A 21,297-nucleotide genomic window follows, 5' to 3' on the forward strand; every position below is an offset into this window, starting at 1 on the left:
GCTGGTGTGACTTGATGTCAGTAAGTTGAGGAAGCTGGCCTTTGACCTTGACAATAGTCAAAGGGCAACAAGTTCCTCTTGCTAGAGATGAGTAGACTGCTGTATCATAGGCAGGAACTTTCCTCAAGCCTCCTAGGGACTGGAGACACTATCCTGCAATTTCTTAGTCTTACTATATAGACCACTCCCAAAAGGGAAGGTCCTTATGTCTTGTTATTTTCCCTTCTTATTTCTATGTATTTATTAACTGAACTCTTGCCTTTAATAGCTCAGGCTCTGGATCTGAATTGTAGGCATGTTCATCACCTTGAGATCAGATGGTGTGTAGTAAATCTCCAACCTTTCCTGTTCTTGGTGTAATTAGAAGGATACAAGGGTTAGAATTTTCTGGTGGTATTGAGGTTTTCTCCCCAAAGAATTATTTTGTTTAGAGAGGCCTATTTTTAATTGCATTGGTGTTTGTGCACTCGTGTGTCTGGGTGAGGGTGTCAGTCCTAGGAGTTACAGTTGTGGAGGGCCATATGGTCTAGAAGAGCAGTTGCTCTTAACCCCGAGCATCCTCTCCAGCCCCCTTTGTACACATTTTTATTCTTTACCAAAGTCCCCACAAAATTTCCCAAAAGGAAAGCATTAATATTGAGAATCATTAAAAATGAAAGTGAAAAGTGCTGGAGAAGTGTGGTCTGCAATGTCAAAAATAATGGAACTTTGTCAAGCAGCACTGCTCGCCCTGCGGACCGTGCTATTGTGGTTGTGGGGGCGTCAGGGAGTGGGTTATTTTCTTACTACCATGTGGGTTCTGGGAATCAAACTTGGTTGTTATGCTTGCTTTCGAGCGCCTCTACATGATCTCACCTCCCCCATTTTGCTTTTATTTTTAAGACATGATTTTTTATTGGCACGGCTAGTTGAGGGAGATTAAGTGAGAGGAGGGTGGCACTGGTGCTGGGGCTAGCTTGTCCTTCATGGGTGGTAGGGGATTGAGAACTCGCCTGGTTTGATTTCCACCTGGTGGAAGGTTTTGCCGTTGTACACGCCCACGTTGCTCCCTCCCATCTCTGGCAGGGCGATCAAGTGCTCTGGTGGGTCTTCACCACCTCAGCCTATGGGCGGCGCCTCCTCCTGGCCTTTCTCTGGCCCTTGAGTAGGGAGTGCTGCTTCAGGCACTGGTTGCCAGTCAGGGCGTTGCCTCTGTAGGACGCTGCACAACTGCATCAGCTGCCCCTAGGGCGTTCCAGCATTGGTCCGGGTCCTGCTGCGGTAGGTGGACTTGCTGAGTCCGCCTTTTCTTCTGCTCCACAGCAGCCATCTTAGCAGCTGCTCCCATTTGGCTTTTGAGATGAGCTTTCTCTTGGGAACCGGGGGGCTGATTGGTTGATTACCTAGGTTAGCTAGCCTTCCAAGATCCCAGGGATACTCCTGACTCTGCCGTCCCTCGCCAAGATTACATGTTGCACTACAGCACTACAGCCCTGCATTTGTAAATTCCTTGGATTAAACTCAGCCCACAATCTGTGTGGTGAGCACTTTGGTGGCTGAATTACATCTTCAGCGAGAGTGTTTTCATTTTTGAATTCTTTATGTATTGTAGATAATTTGTTATAAGAGTCAGATAATCACTTTGCAAAAAGTTTTCTTCCATTCTGCAGGTGCTACTTTACTGTGTTGATTAATGGTTTCCTTTTTATGTAGCTTTTAAAAATTTTAAAACAATTTTATTTAGCATCTTTTTATTATTTCCTGCTCTGCTGAAGCCCTAGTCAAAAAGACTTCAATCTGAAGAAAGAGGATAATGAATACTTAATATATAAAATAACTGGCTCTAGGTAACATTGATATAGTTTGGAAACCCCATTGTTGACTTTCAGTATGCTTCTTGTCATCTGACAATTGACACTTGCTATAAAATAATTTTTATTGTTCTCACTCATTTCCTTTGTTGCCCCATCCTTACCTCAGATAATCTAAGAAAAGTGATACATTAGGTAAATCCTGAGTGAGAGGTACCACTTTTTTCTCTTTGGGGATGTGTGTGTGTGTGAGAGAGAGAGAGAGAGAGAGAGAGAGAGAGACAGAGAAAAGATACAGAGTTTTCTCTTTGTCGTCCTTGGCTATCCTGGATGAGTTCTAGATGAGTTCCTGGCCAGCCAGGTTGGTTTTAAACTCACAGATCCACCTGCCTCTGCCTCCCAGTGTTGGCATTAAAGATGTGCACCACCACGTCCAACTTGAAATACCACTTTCTTTAAAAATAAACATTTTGTGTGTGTGTCCGCGTGCACATGTGCACATATGGAAGTCAAAGGGCAGCCTTGTAGGAGTCAATTCTGCCATATTGAATTCCAGGGATCAAAATTAGGTCATCAGGCTGGCATCAAGTGTGTTACCTGCTGAAGCATGTCCACCAGCCCAGATATATTCTGTGAGTACAGTAGAGGTGTCTGGTTGGTCTGTTTGGCAGTCCCATCATTAGTTTAGATCTAGGCAGGTACGTCCCGTCTGCAGCCAGTGGGCCACGTGCAATCCCAGCAGCTAGCTCACAAAATCATAAACTTGCTTGTGTTAAGTTTTTTAATTTAGTTTTTTAGTTTTAGAGCTCGCTTGTGGTTTCTCTAGGATGAACTCTGTAGCTATCCCTGTTGTGTAGCAGTGTCAGCAGGTGGAACGTATTTGCTAGGCGATTTTAAGAGTATTCGTTTCATTGTTAATGGGATTTAATGTTTTGAGGGTCTGAGGTCCAGTCAGGTATGGCTGGTCACGAATGTGGGGGGGGGCACGCACGTTCCCTTGCTCACCATTGCTCTTCTCCTTTGCTTTTAGTTCTCACTGCAGCTGTTACGTTTTGTCTCCTCTTTGACACTGTTCATTTTCTCTTTACTTTTGTGCTTCTGGTTTATGAATCTATTAGACTTTGATTATCCCCATTGGCTTATTTCTTTTTCATATTCTTTGTGATGAGCTAGAGATTACAGAGAAGGAAATTTATGCTGACAATCAAGCAGCGAAATAATGTACAGCTCTTGAAGTTTTTTTAACTTTTAGAATAATTTTTTATATTGTGTGTATGAATGTTTTCATCATTACGTGTATATGTGTACTGTGTGCATGTCTGGTGCCCAAAGAGGTCAGATATGGCAACCAGATCTCTGGGAACTGGGTTAGAGTTGTGGGCTGCAGTGTGGTGCTGAGAACCCAGGCTTTCTGCAGGGCAGCCAGCACTCTAAACCACTAACACATCTCTCTAGCCTCTAGCTCGCAGGGCTTGTTAGCTTCAGATTGCTGTTTGTTCGCTGAGATGGCAGTATTCCTGTGGAGACTGCCTACCCTAGAGTAGTAACAAACAGACTTCCCTTGTTAGTGAAAATGCCACATGTGCTTGACCTGTGATAGCTTATTGCCATTTATGCTATCAAACCCTTTGAAAATGTAACAGTAAAAATGAGGCACTGATTTTTTTAGTGTATTTATAAAAAGAGCCATATGTGGCTACTAGTACCGTATCACACAGTGGCAGACTTCAGGAGTCAGTTTTGCTCGTTACCAACAAGTTACTGCCTTCTGTTTGCCAGCTGCCTCCGCAGTTCTGAGGCGGCAGCAGAAAAAAAAAAACCTTAAAGGCCGGGAACTGAATGAGTTCAGGGTTTGAGAGGGCCTGCATTCGCCTCCAGTAAGGTTTATCGACTGGAAACTTTGTTTTTGCATGAAAGACAGGCACTGAATTTAATGACACGTTTTAAACATTTTACCCAGGGTTGTTGTCCTTTAGGGTTTTGACTGTTTTGGTTTGTGTGTGTATGTGCGCACTCATTGCTGCTGTTGTTGCTTTATGAAGAAAATGCCAAAGGAAAATTAAATTGTTTGCTTGAAACTTAATTCACTTTAATTTTTATCTAATTATTTGACTGTTGTATGAGGTTTAAATACAAAGGGCTTTAATTTTGTTAAGATCGCGATTCACTTTGGCTTAGTATCCATGTGAATTATTGATTAGTCTTAACTAATCATTTTGTTTTAATTTTCTGTCAGTTTTGATTTTGTTTTTTTGTTTGTTTTGTTTTTAGAGACAGGGTTTCTCTGTAGTTTGAAGCCTGTTCTGGAACTTACTCTGTAGACAGGCTGGCCTCCAACTCAGAGATCCACCTGTCTGCCTCCCGAATGCTGGGAGTAAAGGCGTGCGCCACCATCACCCAGCTTCAATTTTAATTTTTTTCCTTTTCCTGTTGTTTTTTAAAGCATTTTAGTTTTTTGTGCATTGATATTTTGCCTGCTGTGCATGAGAGGGTGCCAGAGTCCACTGGAACTGTAGTAGCAACTGTGCTGCGGTGCAGGTACTGGGTTAGACCTGGAGGAACGGTCAGTGCTCTTGCCAATCTTGACTTTTAAAATAGTAAAACTTTCCTACTTTCCTGTGGTTTTTTTGTTTTGTTTTGTTTGTTTTATTTTCGAGACGGTTTTTTCTGTAGCTTGGAGCCTGTCCTGGAACTAGCTCTTGTAGACCAGACTGGCCTCAAGAGTGCCTGCCTCTGCCACTTGAATGCTGGGATTAAAGCATGCTCCACCACTGCCCGGCCTTATTTGTATTTTTTTTTTTTCTTTTTTTTCTCTTTTTTTTTTTTTTTTTTTTTTTTTGGTTTTTTTCGAGACAGGGTTTCTCTGCAGCTTTTTTAGAGCCTGTCCTGGAACTAGCTCTTGTAGACCAGGCTGGCCTCGAACTCACAGAGATCCGCCTGCCTCTTTGCCTCCCGAGTGCTGGGATTAAGGGCGTGCGCCACCACCGCCCAGCTCCTTATTTGTATTTTAAACAACAAATACATAAACTGTTTTTGTAGTAGGCTTTTTATAATTGATGCGCACAGGTTTTCTAAGTTCTGGCATATTCCCTGTCTGTAGAGTTTCTAATAAGGTCTGCTAAGTTCCTTTAGAGGATGAGTATTCTCCCCTGTGTAAGTCCTTTCCTGGGCTTAAAAGTCATGTTTTGACTTGAAGTAAGGATGAGTGGACTTAGGGTAAACTGTGACTCAGCAGCCCACACTGCAGCTTTCAGGACACGGTTGTTCTCTTTTTTTTTTTTTTTTCTTTGCTTTGTTTTGTTTGATGTTTGGTTTTTCTTCTAAATTTGTTTTTTTGGGGGGAGGGGTGGGAGAAGAGGTTGCAAAGACAGAGGGCCAGTTTGAGGGACCAGGAGATACATGGGATCAGAATGTACGTTGTGAAATCCACAAATAATCAGTAAAGGTTAAAAAAAAATTTAGGCCATATTTAAATTTATAGTGATTATGGAGTTCTAAATCACGTGTACTAATTCTACCCTTTTTCCTCCATCAGTCGGAGAAAACACCTATTTTCTCGTGATAAACTAAAGCTTTTTCTGAAACACACTGTGAACCACAAGATGGAATCATTAAATTAAGGTAATGAAAATAGTGAACAGGAAAGATAAAAATAGCAATTGTATAGTGCTATAAATTCGTAACATCGCCAAAATATTTCAAAGATGGCTAAAATAGCTCTCATTTTATCTGAGGAACTAATTTTTAGTCCTTTTAAATGTATTTTTGTTGAATTAAGTATTGTTTTTAGAATGTTTAGGTGGCTCAGTTACTGCCACTTTTAAATTATATAGATGGTCAACTGAGTCAGGTGAAAACATGCGGAGAAGTCGAAAAGCCTGCGTCATGAGTTAACTTCTTTCTGACGGCGTGGATCTGCCTTACAGAGAAGAGATGAAATCAGAATAATGCTAAACAAATGCTGAGTCAGAGAGCTAATCAAAGGCGCCTAGGCCAATACTAAGCCAGTATATATTAGATTAGAGGGAAAATAAAGCTGTGTGTACCAGAGACTGGCCTTAAACTTACGACCCTCCAGCCCTCTCCCTAAGTGCTGTTACAGGTGTGTATACGTAATGTGGAGTGGGGTTTGAATTTAGGGCTTCATGCATGCTGAGCAAGCACTTAGCAACTGAACTGCATCCACAGCCCTGAAAATCAAGATTTTAGAGACCTTCTATTGTGCATTAAATAAAAAGTCAAAAATGGTAAAAATTGATTTTTTTTAATGTGAACTATTTAAATCATCCTGCATTCAAGAAGAAACCACTCTGCTGCTCGTGTGGAGTCTGCGTACTCAACGGTAGGATGGCAAGTGAGTGTCCTAGTAGAGTCCAGTGTGAAATGTGGTGGGCTCCTGAGTTACTAGAATGGTCAGAATCAAGCCTGTGTTCTACCAATAAAATATACAAATTGTCTAGTAGAACTCTTCTTGCTTTGTTAATATCAACAGTTTTTGTAGCTTTGCTTTCCTGAAACTCTGTGAATGGCTTTTTCTTTGAGATAAAAAATTATAATCTTGGGGCTGGAGAGATGGCTCAGTGGTTAAGAGCACTGACTGCTCTTCCCGAGGACCCAAGTTCAGTTCCCAGCACCCACATGGCAGCTCACAACTGTCTGAAAATCCAGTTCTAGGGGATCTGACACCTTCACACCAATGCACATAAAATAAAGTTAAATAACCCATAAAAAATTAAAAAAAATTATAATCTGTCCATTAAAACCGAATTAAGTCAGGCTGGAGAGATGACTCAGGTTAAACAGCTCTGACTACTCTTCTAGAGGTCCTGAGTTCAATTCCCAGCAACCACATGGTGGCTCACAGCCCTCTGTAATGAGATCTGGTGCCCTCTTCTGGGTGCAGGGATACGTGCAGGCAGAACACTGTATACATAATAAATAAATCTTTAAAAAAAAACTTTATGCTTGGCAGTGGTGGCATACACCTTTAATCCCAGCACTTGAATGCAGAGACAGAGAGCTCTCTGAGTTCGAGGCCAGCCTCAAACTGAGGCAAGTCTATAGAGCAAGTTCCAAGACAGGCTCCAAAGCTACAGAAAACTCTGTCTCGAAAAACCAATATATACATACATGAATAAATAACTTAAGTCATTGTCCAGATCCTGAAAATAATCCAAATGTTCAGTAGTTTAGAAGAATGGCTGAGACAGATTACTGGGAGCTAGGTGGGAGTAATCCTACTGAGAAGACTGAGGCAGAGGAATTACACATGAGAGATTAATCTGGACTGTATTGAAGCATTATATTATGTTTTATAAGTAATATGTAATTATGTGCTAAGCAAAAACAAAACACAGGGGTTTTTTAAATATGTCAAGTGTATGACTTGACTATAGCCAGGAATGGTAGTGCGTGCCTGTAATTTCAGCACTCAGGAGGGAGAAGGGCAGGCTAATGCCTGAATTCAAAGTCCAACCTAGTCTAAATAGCAAGTCAAGGCTAGTTAGAGGTACATAGTGAATAAAGACCAGAAAAACTGAGACAAAGCAAGATTCAAACAAAATAGTGCTCTATAGAGATGGTTCATTGTTAAGAGCTAATTACTGCTCTTGCAGAGGACCCGAGTTTGTTTCCAGCAATGCACACTGGGTATTTACAACTGCCGAACTCCAGCTCCAGGAGGAATCCAGTGAGGTGCCTGCCCTCAAGGTACACTCACACACACACCAGTATTAAAAATTAATATAAAAAAGCCAGATTATATTGAAATAGTTTTTAGTATTGAAATCTGTAGAAACTTTATTGATATTTTCTGATATGGTGGTTTGGTTTTGTTAGACTGAGTCTCATGTAAGTGGACCTTACTGTACTCAGCTGAGAATGACCTTGAAACTGATCCTCTTGTCCTACCTTGCAAATGCTGGGATTACAGGCATGTGTCACAATATTCAGTTCATGATGAACTATTGTTTCCTTTCTGGTTGGTTATCTCTCTGAATTATTTAAAGTAAAAGAGACTACATAAATCAACTACATAATGGTTTAATTTTTAACAGCTTTAATAGTGGTCACATGACATTTGAAGCATGCTGTATCAGTCCACTGATGTGTTGTTCCTATACCCTGTGTGTTTTTTATGAATGCATCATCTCTTTCAACATACAACATAGCAGAGCAAGATTTTTCTTATTTCTTCCCTGATGATCCACCTACATTATCTTCAGTCCTGCTAACAGAAGAAGAGGAAGACCTCCCAAACGATTATCTCTTGGGTCAGGTAGGTGAGAAAAGGCCAAACGACCCTTTAGCTGTTAATAAAACACCACTTATAATCAAGGACATGCTTGGTTCCTGTTACACCTATACCCTGTAAGAATGACTGTTTTTTTGTTTTTTGTTTTTGTTTTTGTTTTTTGTTTGGGTTTGGTTTTTTTTTTTTTTTTTTTTTTTTTTTTTGGTTTTTTGGTTTTTGGTTTTTGAGACAGGGTTTTCTCTGTAGCTTTGGAGCCTGTCCTGGAACTAGCTCTTGTAGACCAGGCTAGCCTCGAACTCACAGAGATCTGCCCTGCCCTGCCTCCCAGTGCTGGGGATTAAAAGGCGTGCACCACCACCGCCCGGCTGAATGTATGCTTTCTTGACAACTGCTCAACATTAAGATTTGTGAAGTTTCCAGTGTGGGATTAAACATTCTCAGGAGACATATTTTATACCAAAGTATAGGGCAATTACTAGGGAAAAACAAATGGATGAAAAACTCAGGATAAGCTGTAAGATTGAAGTATCAGAGCAATTCTGACTAGAGGAACTTGAAGAAAGACTTGAAGTGGCACAGAAGAGTTCTCGGTGTGGGTTTAGAATAAGAGCGGCCCCATAGGCTCAGTATGTGAATGTTCAGTCCTCAGGGAGTGGTGACTAAGGTTTCCAAAGCCCAGGCCAGGTCAGTGCCTGTGGATCTGGACATAGCTCTCAGCTACTTCTCCAGAGTCCTGTCTGCTTGCTGCCATGTTTCCTGCCTAGAACAGTGACTAAGACACTCAGCATAGGGCAAAAGGTGGGAAGTCTACTTGAGGTATGAACACAGTTATGAGAGACTCGGGGCTTTTCATTTGCAGTCTTTGTAGTTCCTGTAGCATGGCAGATCTGTAAATATACAGAGAGATAAAATGAGCAGTAAGGGCAGAATATGTTATTTTTGAGGCTGCAATTTGTAAATAGAATGGTTCTAGTATCTTTTTTATAATAATATTCCAGTTTGCTTACGTAGTTACTGAAAATAGACTTTAACTAATAATAATTTAATAGACTTTAAATAATAAGAGGTAGCCTAAATCCAAGCAAATAGCAATTTACTGCTGTCTCAAGGTATATAATGAGGAGACCTAGAATGCAAGGTAAATCTTCTCTAAGGAATTTCAGAGTGGAAAGGGAAGGTCAGTGTAAGATGAAAACTGTGTCAAAATTCTGTGCTGACTCCCCAACTTGCCTTTATTCCTTTCAGCAATAAGAGTTTTCCTTGTCAGGCCACTGTCATTTCCCAACCCTGGAAGTGTGAGAGCGAGCAAAACTAATGTGTGCAGCTCTCCAGCGGTGGGAGGAACACTGTTGGGGTTCTCCAGGTCCTGGGCTGTCTTCCTTGTTTTTATTTTCTCTTACCCTCGTCTGTATGTGCTGGTCCGCTCTTCCCTGTTGACTAGAGGCTGTGGTGAAGCAGTGGTTTACAAGCCAGCTTCCGTACCTCTGATGCTCGTCTGAGGGACACAGGAAGTGTAGCTACCCTTGTCACTCTTCCCGTACTCTCTGTGTCCTTGCGGGTGAAAACTTTCTTCAGATAATCTTCAACATAGTGACCAGTTAGTTACTTTTATTTCCCAACTCTGGTTCAGTTGTAATTATCTTTCTCGGCTGTTTGCAATTTCCACTTTGGGATTTAGCCAAATTTTGAGATTTGAAAGGTATTCTCTTAGAATGTTGAACTTTAGCTGTTAAAACAGTTCTCGTATTTTACTTCTTAAGATCTGACTTCCTAGATAATATATCCATGAGGAAAGGGACCAGGTCTGTCTTGTTTATCACTGTGATTTAGCACTGGCCTAGTGCATAGCCGGTACTCAAATATTAAAATGAATTGTATGTTTTGTTAGATTATAGTATAAAGCAATACATGCATATTAAGGAGCTGGGTGTGGTGCAAGGGAGAGAGGCAGGATGATCACAGCAAGTCCAAGGCAGCTCGGCTTATATAGAAAGTTCCAGGCCAGCAAAGAGCTACTGAGCAAGAATCCTGTTCCAAAATGAAATAAATATTTGATATTGCTTAATACTGACCAATCGTTCTGATATGTCGTTCATATTTGATGTTTGTATCATCTAGTTTATAAAGTAATCTTAAGAATGTTTCTAATATAGATAGATAGATAGATAGATAGATAGATAGATAGATAGATAGATAGATATGGCTCTTGAAATATATATTTTCAGTTAATTTTCTAATTCATGTAAGTTTGGGAATTGACTATATATATATTACTACGATTAGAATTATTAAATGTGCATTTATAGCAGATTAAGAACTCATTTTAGTATTTTGAAAAGGTATAACTGGCCAGGTGGTAGCAGCACACACATTTAATCTCAGCACTTGGGAGGTAGAAGCAGGTGAATCTCTGTGAGTTCCAGGATAGTCGAGGTTGTTGTTACACAGAAAAACCCTGTCTCAAAAAAAAGAAAGAAAGAGAGAGAGAGAGAGAAGGGTATGTTTTGTTTTGTTTGTTGCTATGCTGACCATCGATCCCAGGGTTTGGGGTGCTTTGTGTTAGGCAGGACTCTATCACTGTGGCACACCCACAAGTCCTGGTAGGGGCTTTTGGGAGAACTTGGCAGACCGACCACCAATTTATGTCATTTGTGATTTACCACTTGTTTCTTGGTTTGTTTTTTAGGAAGACCACATTGTTAGTAAACAGACTATTACAAGTTATCGGAGCAAAGCCACTAAAGAAAGAGACAAGCTTTTGAAACAAGAAGAAATGAAGGCACTTGGTGAGTTTTAACATATCTCCTAAACCCTATTTAAGGACAAGAAAGAATGTTTATTTCTCTGGGCCCAAGTGAGGAATATTTCTGAATGATATATCTATCTTTATTTAGTTTTAGAATTTTAAGCCTCTTCCCTCCAGATAACTGCCTTTTTTTTTTCTAAATGAGACTTATCATCTCTTCAAAGTATACCATATTCCTAAGTAGACTGCTTAAAGCTAGATTGAGCTAAAGTGATTTCAGGATTTAGAAGCTGTTGGAGGCCATTGTATCTGAGTTCTCTATATATAGCCTTTACAAAACTGCCTTCCAGCTTGAGTGTGCATCTGAACCTTGTTCACATGAGAGTTCTAGATGAATCCATTTGGATTGGGAGGGGCTGTGGTTCCGTATCCTAACAAGTGGATTATTTGATTGTCGTTCTTTGTATGTGTTCTAGTGTCTTTGCTTTCAAAGGCAGGATACGTTTGTTCTGGTGTGGGTAGCTTATTGTTTAATCAGTTATCTACTAGCTCTTCAAGAGCTGGAGTCGCCACTGATGTAATTTAACCTAAATTATTTTAGAACCTCTTTTGTTAGATTAAAAAAAAGCCGAATGTCGGTTTTTTGTCTGTATACAGTTTTAAATTTGACCTTCCCCACAGCTTTTGAAAAGGCTAAACTAAAGCGAGAAAAAGCAGATGCTTTGGAAGCAAGAAAAAAAGAAAAGGAAGATAAGGAGAAAAAGAGGGAAGAACTGAAGAAAATTGTAGAAGAAGAGCGACTAAAGAAAAAAGAAGAAAAGGAGCGACTTAAAATAGAGAGAGAAAAGGTATTCATTGGCGTCTGTGTAAGATGTAATTCTTACCTGTAATATAAATTTTCATATTTAAGTGCATGGCTGATTTTTTTAAATTAAATGTTTTTAACCATCTTCATTCACACTTCTTCTGAGTCTGTGCATAGAACACTGATTTAAAAAATTGTTTATCTCTCTTCTGCGTCAGAAAATGTAATGACTGTTTTAAGGGTCAACACATTCCTGTCTACTTCACAATCATGGCAGCTCATCAGTCATTCACAATCATCTGTATGTAATTACAGTTCCAGAGGATTTTGTTTGTTTGTTTTTGAGACATGTAACCTAGGCTAGCCCCACATTTGCTCAGTGCCAAGGACGGCCTTGAATTCCTGCCTGTGTCCCCCAGGTACTGGAATTACAAATGTATGCCACCAAGCCTTGTTTTATGTGGTGTTGAGGATCCAGCCCAGGATTTGTGACTTACTGGGCAACTACTAGCGAACTTCCCGGCTTCAGTGTTTATTAACTGTTCTCGGGGGTCTGTTGATACTGATAAATGTCTTCTAATGATTTTTATTAACCTTTTTTGTTAGGAAAGAGAGAAATTACGTGAAGAAAAGAGAAAATATATGGAGTACTTAAAGCAGTGGAGCAAACCCAGAGAAGATATGGAATGTGATGACCTTAAGGTATGAACGTGCAGTGTCTGACACAGATGTGTTTAGTTTGTTCTGTGTGGCTTGGCTGCCAAAATGCTTGGTTGAGCTGGGCATGGTGATGCATGCATTTAATCCAGCAATGGGGAGTCAGAGACAGGTGGGTGCATTTCTGTGAGTTTGGGGCCAGCCTGGTCTACATACTGAAACACTAGCTCAGAAAAAAAAAAAAAATTTGGTGGATTATTTTTTTCTTCAGTGCAATGGGTGTCACTGTGTAGTCCAGGCAGCCTGGGGCTCCCCTCCATCTGTGTCACTCTGGTGTAAGTAGACCCTCGCTGAGACGTACATTTTCCTCATATTTAACTGAAATGAAACAGCCTGTTGTACAGATGTTCATCCTTAGCTTTCCAGGGTTGCTGTTTTCATAGCATGATTTCACAGTGGTGGCTGTTCTGCCAAAACAATTGGTCAGTCTTTATGGTATCTGACATACAATAACTGCTGTAGCCAGGCATGCATTTAGGTTTATTGGGGAGTAAGAGAATAATAATTATGTTTATTTTTGGAAATGATCTAAAAGTATTTAAAAATTCTCATTCACTTGAGTTTATACAGAAGCATTCTAAGTCAGAAGGTAGTCAGTTGTCCTCTGTATTACAAGGTTCACATTGGCGATACCTGCACAGTTTGTCTTCAGAATCTGAGCGTGGTGGAAGATCTTTCTAATAGGAGACTTAGTAGGAGACACTTCCACCTATGGCTGTTCCTTTCAGTAGAGGAAATGCCCTTTCCTCCTAGTTCCTTCCTATGGACTGTGGTTTAGTGAGACCGCATTCCTAAGTAAGTGTGGTGAGCACCAGGGGTGTGGACAGCTTTACTAGGTAGAGTGTGTTAGGCTGTGCACCCCTTTAGCTTTCCTGCACCTGTCGAATGTTACAAGGACTGTTTAACCTTGCAGGAACTTCCGGAACCAACTCCAGTGAAAACTAGACTACCTCCTGAGATCTTTGGTGATGCACTGATGGTGCTGGAGTTCCTTCATGCATTTGGGGAACTCTTTGATCTTCAAGATGAGTTTCCTGAGGGAGTATCCTTAGGCAAGTACTCAATCACCTGTTGCCACACTACAGTTTACCCTGCCATTCAGAGACTCCCCTGTGATCTGATCGCAGTGAGAGTGCCTAGAAGTGGAGCCATGAAGGCTTGACTAGTTGTTAGATGCCTTGTGTGCAGACTTTCCTCATGGACCTCCCACTAGGAAACACAAGCCTCTAGCTAGGCTGAGAACCTCTGTAGACTGCCTAGAGCTCAAGGGCTGGAGACTAGACGGCTTCTGAGTAAGGAATGGCATGTGAGAGTTTAAAGACATATTGTCTGCTTCCAATTTAAGACTGATTTACCTGTGTGTTTAAAAACATTGTATAAACATTTATAATAGAGTTTAATATAAAAAGGGGTTGAATCAAATTTTAAATTTTTATCTAATAAATTTTTCTAAGGTGCATGTAGAAAGCCTCCAAGATGGAATTGTATTTTCATTCTTACTTTAATAAGAATACATTGACCAATCGGGTTTTTAGATTATTCAGTTTCTCCTTATGGGCTAAGTTTGAAGCATTATGCCTTATGAATTAAGAGCATTTTAGGTAAAATAAATTAGAGAAGAAACATTTAATACCTACACAATATTAGGATTAAAACAATAATGATAATTACTTCTGTGCACTGTTGAGTAAACAACATCCCACATAGCTCTCATGAACAGTGGGACAATAATAACCAATTTGTTTTATTTATACTTGTTGATTTTGATTTTGAAACAATATTACTGTATAGCTCTCGCTGGCTCAGAGCTTGCTGTGTACTCGGGTAGAATAATCTGCCTTCATCTGTGGCAGTCCTGCCCCTACCTCCAAACGTTAGCAACATATATCACCACATCCGTCGAAAATTGAATGTTTTTAAATGTAGTTAAAGTTGTGCCTCGGCTTTAAAGTAGATGTTATATTGGTCCAGAAAGGCTATTTTGGGTTTCTTAATACACCAACTTTGACTTATTTTTCTGTTGAAATCATAATTTATTTTGGTTTAGATAATAGGTGGATCTACTCTCATAAGCAGACACTTAGGAGAACACTTGCATAGGCTGATGTTGGTTGATTGTTTATTATTTTCCAGTGGAGTTGTTTTCAGTCATGACAGAACTTTAAATTCCTTTTAAACGTTTTATTCGCAGAAGTGTTAGAGGAAGCTCTTGTAGGAAATGACAGTGAAGGCCCACTGTGTGAATTGCTTTTTTTCTTCCTGACTGCAATCTTCCAGGCCATGGCTGAAGAAGAGGAGGAAGTAGCCAAAGAGCAGATAACAGATGCTGACACCAAAGGTCAGAGTTCAGAGCCGTTGCTCGCTGAACTAGTAGCGTTGTAGTGACACTGGGTTTGACGGTTATTAGAAAATACAGCTATCAGTTTATCTGATGCTAGCAATGTAGTGTCAGTTGTCTCTAAAACTTCACATTGGTGCGGCCTGCCGCTGAGGCCTGTGGGGCACTTTCCCCCGAGTTGTCCCCCTTTTTGTTTCGTTCCGTTCACATTTCCCCTTGTAATTTTGAAGCATCTCGCCGACTGTGTTGGGAAAACTTATACTCTCATTACTACTTTCAACTATAGTACTATTGCTAATTTTATTTATTGTAGATCTGACGCTTTTTACACTGACATTTGGGGGAAAAGTTTTTACCTTGATAGTTTGAATAGAAATTTTGTGCTTTTAAATACCCAAGGTCCATATAGAGTATGTTAACGTAGCAAAGCTTTCTTGTAGGAAACCTTTGGAAAACATCTAGACATGCTCAGAAGTCGTAAGTACTGGATTGGTCCGGCTGTCTAGCCCACTTCCATTCTCAGATGCACACTTTCTTTTACTTTCTTAATAAGCTGTCTCCATTTCTACCACTTAGACAGTGTGTGTGGATGCGATTACCTAGTCTCACACTACCTCACAACGGGCATGGGAGAGCACACCCATAACGCCAGCACTTGGGAGGTAGAGGCAAGAGGATCAGAAGCTGCTCAGGGTCATCCTCAGCAATACACCGAACTCAGTACTGATTTGCCTTCCTGAGTAATATTCTGTGGATTCTGCCACACACGATTATGGACTAGGAGCTTGGTTAAATAATGCTTCAGCCTGTTTTGCGAACATCTTCATTAGGAAGTCATCCTGGGAGGTATCTCAACAGCAGAGCATCAGCACACAAAGATAAGACTTCCTCTAGTCTGGTAGATTTTTTTTGTCCCTGGATAGTTTGAGTTCTGTGCCTAGTGAATGGATCAAGAAGGTACTGGTAAATATGTACTAATGTCTTCTGCCTTCTGCCTTTATGGTGTGGGTTGAACTGAAATGTATTCTGCAGCTTAAGGCTAATCACGGTATGTTCCATATCAAGGTTGTTTTAGCAGTTCCATTTTCATCTTAGGTAATAAAGTCAATCAAATGAAAATAGTCAGATAGCCATTGTGTTGTATTAGCCAGTAACATTTTATAGTTGTTGGTAACACAATACATAAAGCTGTGTTTAGTCCAGCTTTTAAGAGAGATGTTATTTTGCCCTTTTAGAAGCTCCAGGGCAAAAATAAAAGTGGGTCCAGCACGATAGCTTAGGTGAGTTTAGTTAGCTAAGATGAGCTGGGTTAGATGAAAGCACTTGCTGTGCAGGCCTGATGAGCAGCACTGGACCCATAATCAGAACCGTCATCCACAGAAGTTTTCCTCTGACCACTACACACACACACACAATAATAATAAGCAAAAAATTTTTTCAAAAAGGAAGTAGAATGAGAAAGAAATGGTATGGGAAAAAATTGTTAATGCAAGGAAAAAATAGAAAGCTGGTGTGTTTGTGTTGCCAGTTTTTTCTATTAAGGATTTGCTTGGTCTGATATATATAAAATGAATAGACAAGAGGGAGGAATTGGGTTAGTTTGTTGTTGTTCTATTTTTATTTTATGTATTTTATTTTATGTGCATTGGTATTTTGCCATGGGTGTCAGGTACCCTCGAACAGGAGTTACAGGCAGTTGTGAGCTGTCATGTGGGTACTGGGAATTGAATCCTGGTCCTCTGGAAGAGCAACTAGTGCTCTTAACTGTGAGCCTTCTCTCCAACCCCTGGTCTATACTTTCCTATAGCTCTCTTCCTATACAGAACAATCTCAGATATAGAAATACAATACAGAGTTGGTTTTTGGGTAAATGCTCGATACAAAATAAAGGTTCCATTTGAAAATATAAATGTTGGAAATTGGAAAACAGCATGGTATTTCCCCCCATCTTCCCCATTGCTGTTATTACTAGATATACGGTTCAGTGATGGCAGCTGTCCCAGAAGAGACTTTTTTCCCTCCCGTCTCAATATTTCTACAGACTTTCTGAAAACTGGAATAGAATTAATTTCTACTTTGACTGATCTTACCAAGAAGGTATTTCCTGCAGGCAATACTTGAAGGTATTTCTAATAAACACGAAATTAAGCAGAAAAAAAATAGAATCTTACATAGTGGTGAGAAAACTCAAATTCAGTAAGGTTATTTACTGCCAATCACAGATACAGTGGGTGGTGTAAGTCATTGCGTTACTTTATACTCAAAGCACCCAAATAAGGAAGATATTACTTTTTCCATTTCCCATGCATGCAGAGAAACAGAGATGTAACTAAAAGACACATGGCTGATAAGGATGTGATGGACAATTCAGGCAGTCTGATCTATAACCCCATGGTAACCGTATTGTATTATCTCAAAACAGACAGCAAAGTTAAAAGACTAACCATTTGTCCTCTTAGTATTTCCCATATCTAATTTCATTAGCCCTTGGGATCCTTGTTTTTATATCAAATCTCTAAAAATTTGTGCACTAACCATATCAGTTCCTGTATCTCTGCCTTCAGTTTTTGTTGCTGTTGCTGCTCTTCTGAGATAGAATCCCTTGTAACCCATGTTAGCCTTGAACTTGTTATGTAGTCAAGGTTGACCTGCTCCACAGTCTTATGTGCTGGGATCACAGTCATGCTTTACCATGGCTAGTTTGTTGTCTTTGATTTTACATACATACATACATACATACATACACACACACACACACACACATTCTTTGGAGGACAAGAGCATCCTCATTAAATAGAAAAGTTGTGAGGTTTTTTTTTTTCTGGGATATCATTACTACTGAGTGTCGGAATAGTATGTGCCTCTTTCTGCTAGACTCTTTCTACAACTGTCTAGTAAGGGGTTGAAGAGATGGCTCAGAGGTTAAGACCATTGACTGTTCTTCCAGAGGTCCTGAGTTTAATTCCCTCCAACCACATGTTGACTTATAACCGTGTGTAATGAAATCTGGTGCCCTCCTCTGGCCTGCAGGCACACATGCCATTAGAACAAGAACACTATATACTAAATAAATTTTTAAAACATGATCTGGTAAAGCTAGATGTGGTGGCATAAGCCTTAAATCCCAGCACTTGGGAGGCAAGAGATGGGAGGATCTCTGTGAATTCGAGGTCAGCCTGGTCTACAAAGCTCAGTGCTTGGACTACGTAGACAGACCCTGTCATAAACTGCCATTCCCCCTCCCAGTCAAATAAGTATAACTACTTTGTACAGTTTACTGGATACAGTCCAGCCAGGTGATACTGAAAAAATTCTAAAGAGGTGCTCAGAATTCTCTAGAGTGCAATATAGTAAGTAGGTCGTACAATTTAAGAGTATATGTTGTTGAGCTGGAAAAGATGGCTCAGCAGCTAACAGCACTGGCTGCTCTTGCAGAGGACCCTGGTCTGAATCCCATCACCCACATAGAGGCTAACAATTGTCTGTAACTCCAATCAGGGCATCTGGCCCCCCTCTTCTGTCTGACTTCCTTCAGCACTTGTACATACATGGTACACAGGTGTACACTAAGGTGAACATACATTCATAAATTTTTAAATGCATATTTTTTACATCATTTTTAATGTAATACATTAAAAACAATCATTCTGTTAATGGTTCATTTCTTAAGGTCTCAGTAGCCTTTGTTCTGATTTCCTCTAGATAAATGGTAGATGTTGGATGTGATTAATACCTTCTGAGAAGGAGATCTAGCACACTTGTGTGGCTCTGTCCAGTAATGTGGGTTGTCATAGTGCCTACTAGTGTTAAATTTGTTGTGGCTATGTGTGTGTGTGTGTGTGTGTGTGTGTGTGTGTGTGTGTGTGTGTGTGTGAAATTCTAGGACTTGTATTTCCCTGGTATGAAAAATACATCGTCTGTCATATGGGTTAGGTCTGGTAGGTGTGAGCTCGGCATTTGCAGTAATTTAATCAGGGAACTCTGTGTGGTCCTGTTTATGCTTTGTATCTTTACTTCACCAGTAATTGTGATCAGATTTGACCCCAGAGTTGCCTTTTTTTTTTTTTTTTGAAACATTGGCCACTTTTCATTCTCTAATGTTCATTTAATCAGTCTTGAAATTTTGCTAAGTGAATCACATGTTAGAATATTCTGGAAGCACAGAGCCAGATTAGCTTTTGCGTCATGGTGGAGTGCAGGAGAGGTGACAGGATGGAAGGGCAGAATTCTCTCCTCATCTCATTTTAACAAGACTTCTTATGTTGAGCTTCTAATAAATATTTCATTAGAAAACTTAAGAATTGCTTCTCTAGACTCACCCTCAGATTAACTGGCTTGTCTGAAGGATGTGCACTGCTTACTGGCAGTGCTAAAACCAGAATATGGCCTGCTGCTTAGAATAGCTTGTAAACACTGTTCTGGAATACAGCAGGCAAGTTGGTTTATTTGGTCTTGTTTCAGGCAAGCATGAGGGGTATAGTTGGCACTTGAATTTTTTATCTGTGTACTATAATTGGCAGGAATTGTTTACATGATGCTTATACAATTGAACCAGTAGATTTGCTCTTTTGTTCTGCTGTAACTTAAGCAGTTTTCAAGGCTAAAGTAATTCTTTAGAAAATACAGAGAAATCGTCCCCATGTTTCTTAGATTGACAGTAAGGAAATTTTAATGAAAAGGATGAATAATTGATAGCAGTGCTGGCTTTTAAAGTTCAGTTTTTTTTTTCTAGGCCTATTTTGTGATGATTACAAGCTATGCTTTGTTATTCAATCTTAAGATGTTTATAAGACTGGTTATCTTTACTCAACTTTCAAAGTAGACTTTCTAAAGTTACATTGAAAAAGGGATTTGTTTTAATTCTAAAATACATTTGCCATTTTTGGAATATGAAAGTGCATCTTGTTGGTATTTTGGAAATTGTCTTCTGTGTGCTCTAAGGAAATGTTAGTGTAAAGTCTGTGTTCCAGGATCTGTTGTTGGTGGAGCCGAGAGGATGGGAATGATGCTGTGATGGGCGTTGGCTCTGCTGAGGTCCCTGAATGTTAAGCTGTTTGCTGTTTCCTTCATTGTCTTAAAGGGCATTCTTCCCAAATATTTTTGCACTAGAATAAAGTATTTATTTCCTTAAAGATTTATCAGAGGCTTTGGATGAAGATGTAGACCCCACAAAATCTGCACTGTCTGCAGTTGCATCTTTGGCCGCTGCATGGCCACAGTTACACCAGGGTATGTGTGGGCTTTATTTTATTTTATTTTTGTTTGGCATTTTATTTTAATTTATAAAGGTATATTTACATTGCTGGATATTCATTGTTTATTTTCTAAATGACTGTTTCATTTTTAACAATATAGGCTGCAGTTTGAAAAGCTTGGATCTTGATAGCTGCACTCTTTCTGAAATCCTCAGACTACACATCTTAGCTTCAGGTGCTGATGTAACATCAGCAAATGCAAAGTACCGGTATCAGAAACGAGGGGGATTTGATGCTACAGACGATGCCTGCATGGAGCTGCGACTGAGCAATCCTAGTCTGGTGAAAAAACTGTCCAGCACTTCTGTGTATGATTTGACACCAGGTAAACTGCAAGTTGGAATTTTTCTAACATGGTTCCTTCCTACCCAGCAAGAAAATAAGAAAAAACAGTCCATTGTTGGTAGGATCCTTTGGTTTTGGTTGGTTTGTTTGTTTATTTTGAGGCAGGATCTCACTATGTAGCCCTGGCTGACCTTGAATTCACAAAGATCTGCCTGTCTCTGCCTCCCAGATGTTGGCATTAAACAAATGTGCCACCACATCTGCTACTCCTTGTTCTTTATTAGGAGTACAAATTAGAAATTGTCAAACACTTTTTTTTCCTTCTCATTGATAACACAGAATTTATCTATTTTGGCAGGAGAAAAAATGAAGATACTGCATGCTCTCTGTGGGAAGCTACTGACCCTAGTTTCTACTAGGGATTTCATTGAAGATTACGTTGATATATTACGGCAGGCCAAGCAGGAATTCCGAGAGCTCAAGGCAGAACAACACCGCAAAGAGCGAGAAGCCACAGCTGCTCGGTAAGCAGTGCCCATTCACTGGCGTGTTGAGAGCTTGTGGGGTGTTCTCAGAGTGTGGGGGTAGGTTTCCCCAGCATAGTTTGTAATAGCATTTGGAGCACTTTCTATAGCTTAGTAAAGACACGATGCTAAGTGAAATGTATCTTTGTCAGGTGGACTGTGATCTTTTATTTGACTTTCAGAATACGTAGAAGGAAGGAAGAAAAACTTAAGGAACAAGAACAGAAAATGAAAGAGAAGCAAGAGAAGCTGAAGGAGGATGAACAGCGGAATTCAGCTGCAGATCTAGGGTAGGGCTTAGTTCCATGCATGTGACTTTATTTATTCACTTCATATACAATAAAAATAAAGAATAAGAATAAAAATCAGACACTTGAAACTCTAAAATGCTTTCAGAGTTTAGAAAATTAATTTTTTGTAATTATGTTAAAAAGCTTATGAAATTTATGTAAAGACTTCTATCAAGAATATATGGGTTAATTTTTTAGCCTAATTTTTGAGAATATAAGAACTCATTTTCTGTTTTCCTCTCCTCTCCTCTCCCCTCCTCTCCTCTTCAAAGCAGGTGTCTCTGTAGTCCTGGT

General features: G+C 39.9%; 1 protein-coding gene across 1 annotated transcript in view; it reads left to right on the forward strand.

Moving 5' to 3' along the window:
• The window catches only part of Baz1a (bromodomain adjacent to zinc finger domain 1A), a 77,575-nt gene that overhangs the window by 32,178 nt on the left and 24,100 nt on the right, over positions 1–21,297 (forward strand). The window contains 14 exon segments of the mRNA XM_038338135.2: positions 5,326–5,372; positions 5,375–5,412; positions 7,933–8,002; positions 8,005–8,067; positions 9,289–9,377; positions 10,730–10,829; positions 11,471–11,637; positions 12,201–12,296; positions 13,225–13,363; positions 14,503–14,649; positions 19,783–19,878; positions 20,005–20,229; positions 20,548–20,713; positions 20,896–21,003. Coding sequence (XP_038194063.1) covers positions 5,326–5,372; positions 5,375–5,412; positions 7,933–8,002; positions 8,005–8,067; positions 9,289–9,377; positions 10,730–10,829; positions 11,471–11,637; positions 12,201–12,296; positions 13,225–13,363; positions 14,503–14,649; positions 19,783–19,878; positions 20,005–20,229; positions 20,548–20,713; positions 20,896–21,003 — 1,551 coding nt within the window.

This window comes from Arvicola amphibius, chromosome 7 (genome assembly GCF_903992535.2).
Source record: "Arvicola amphibius chromosome 7, mArvAmp1.2, whole genome shotgun sequence".
Lineage (NCBI taxonomy): Eukaryota > Metazoa > Chordata > Mammalia > Rodentia > Cricetidae > Arvicola > Arvicola amphibius.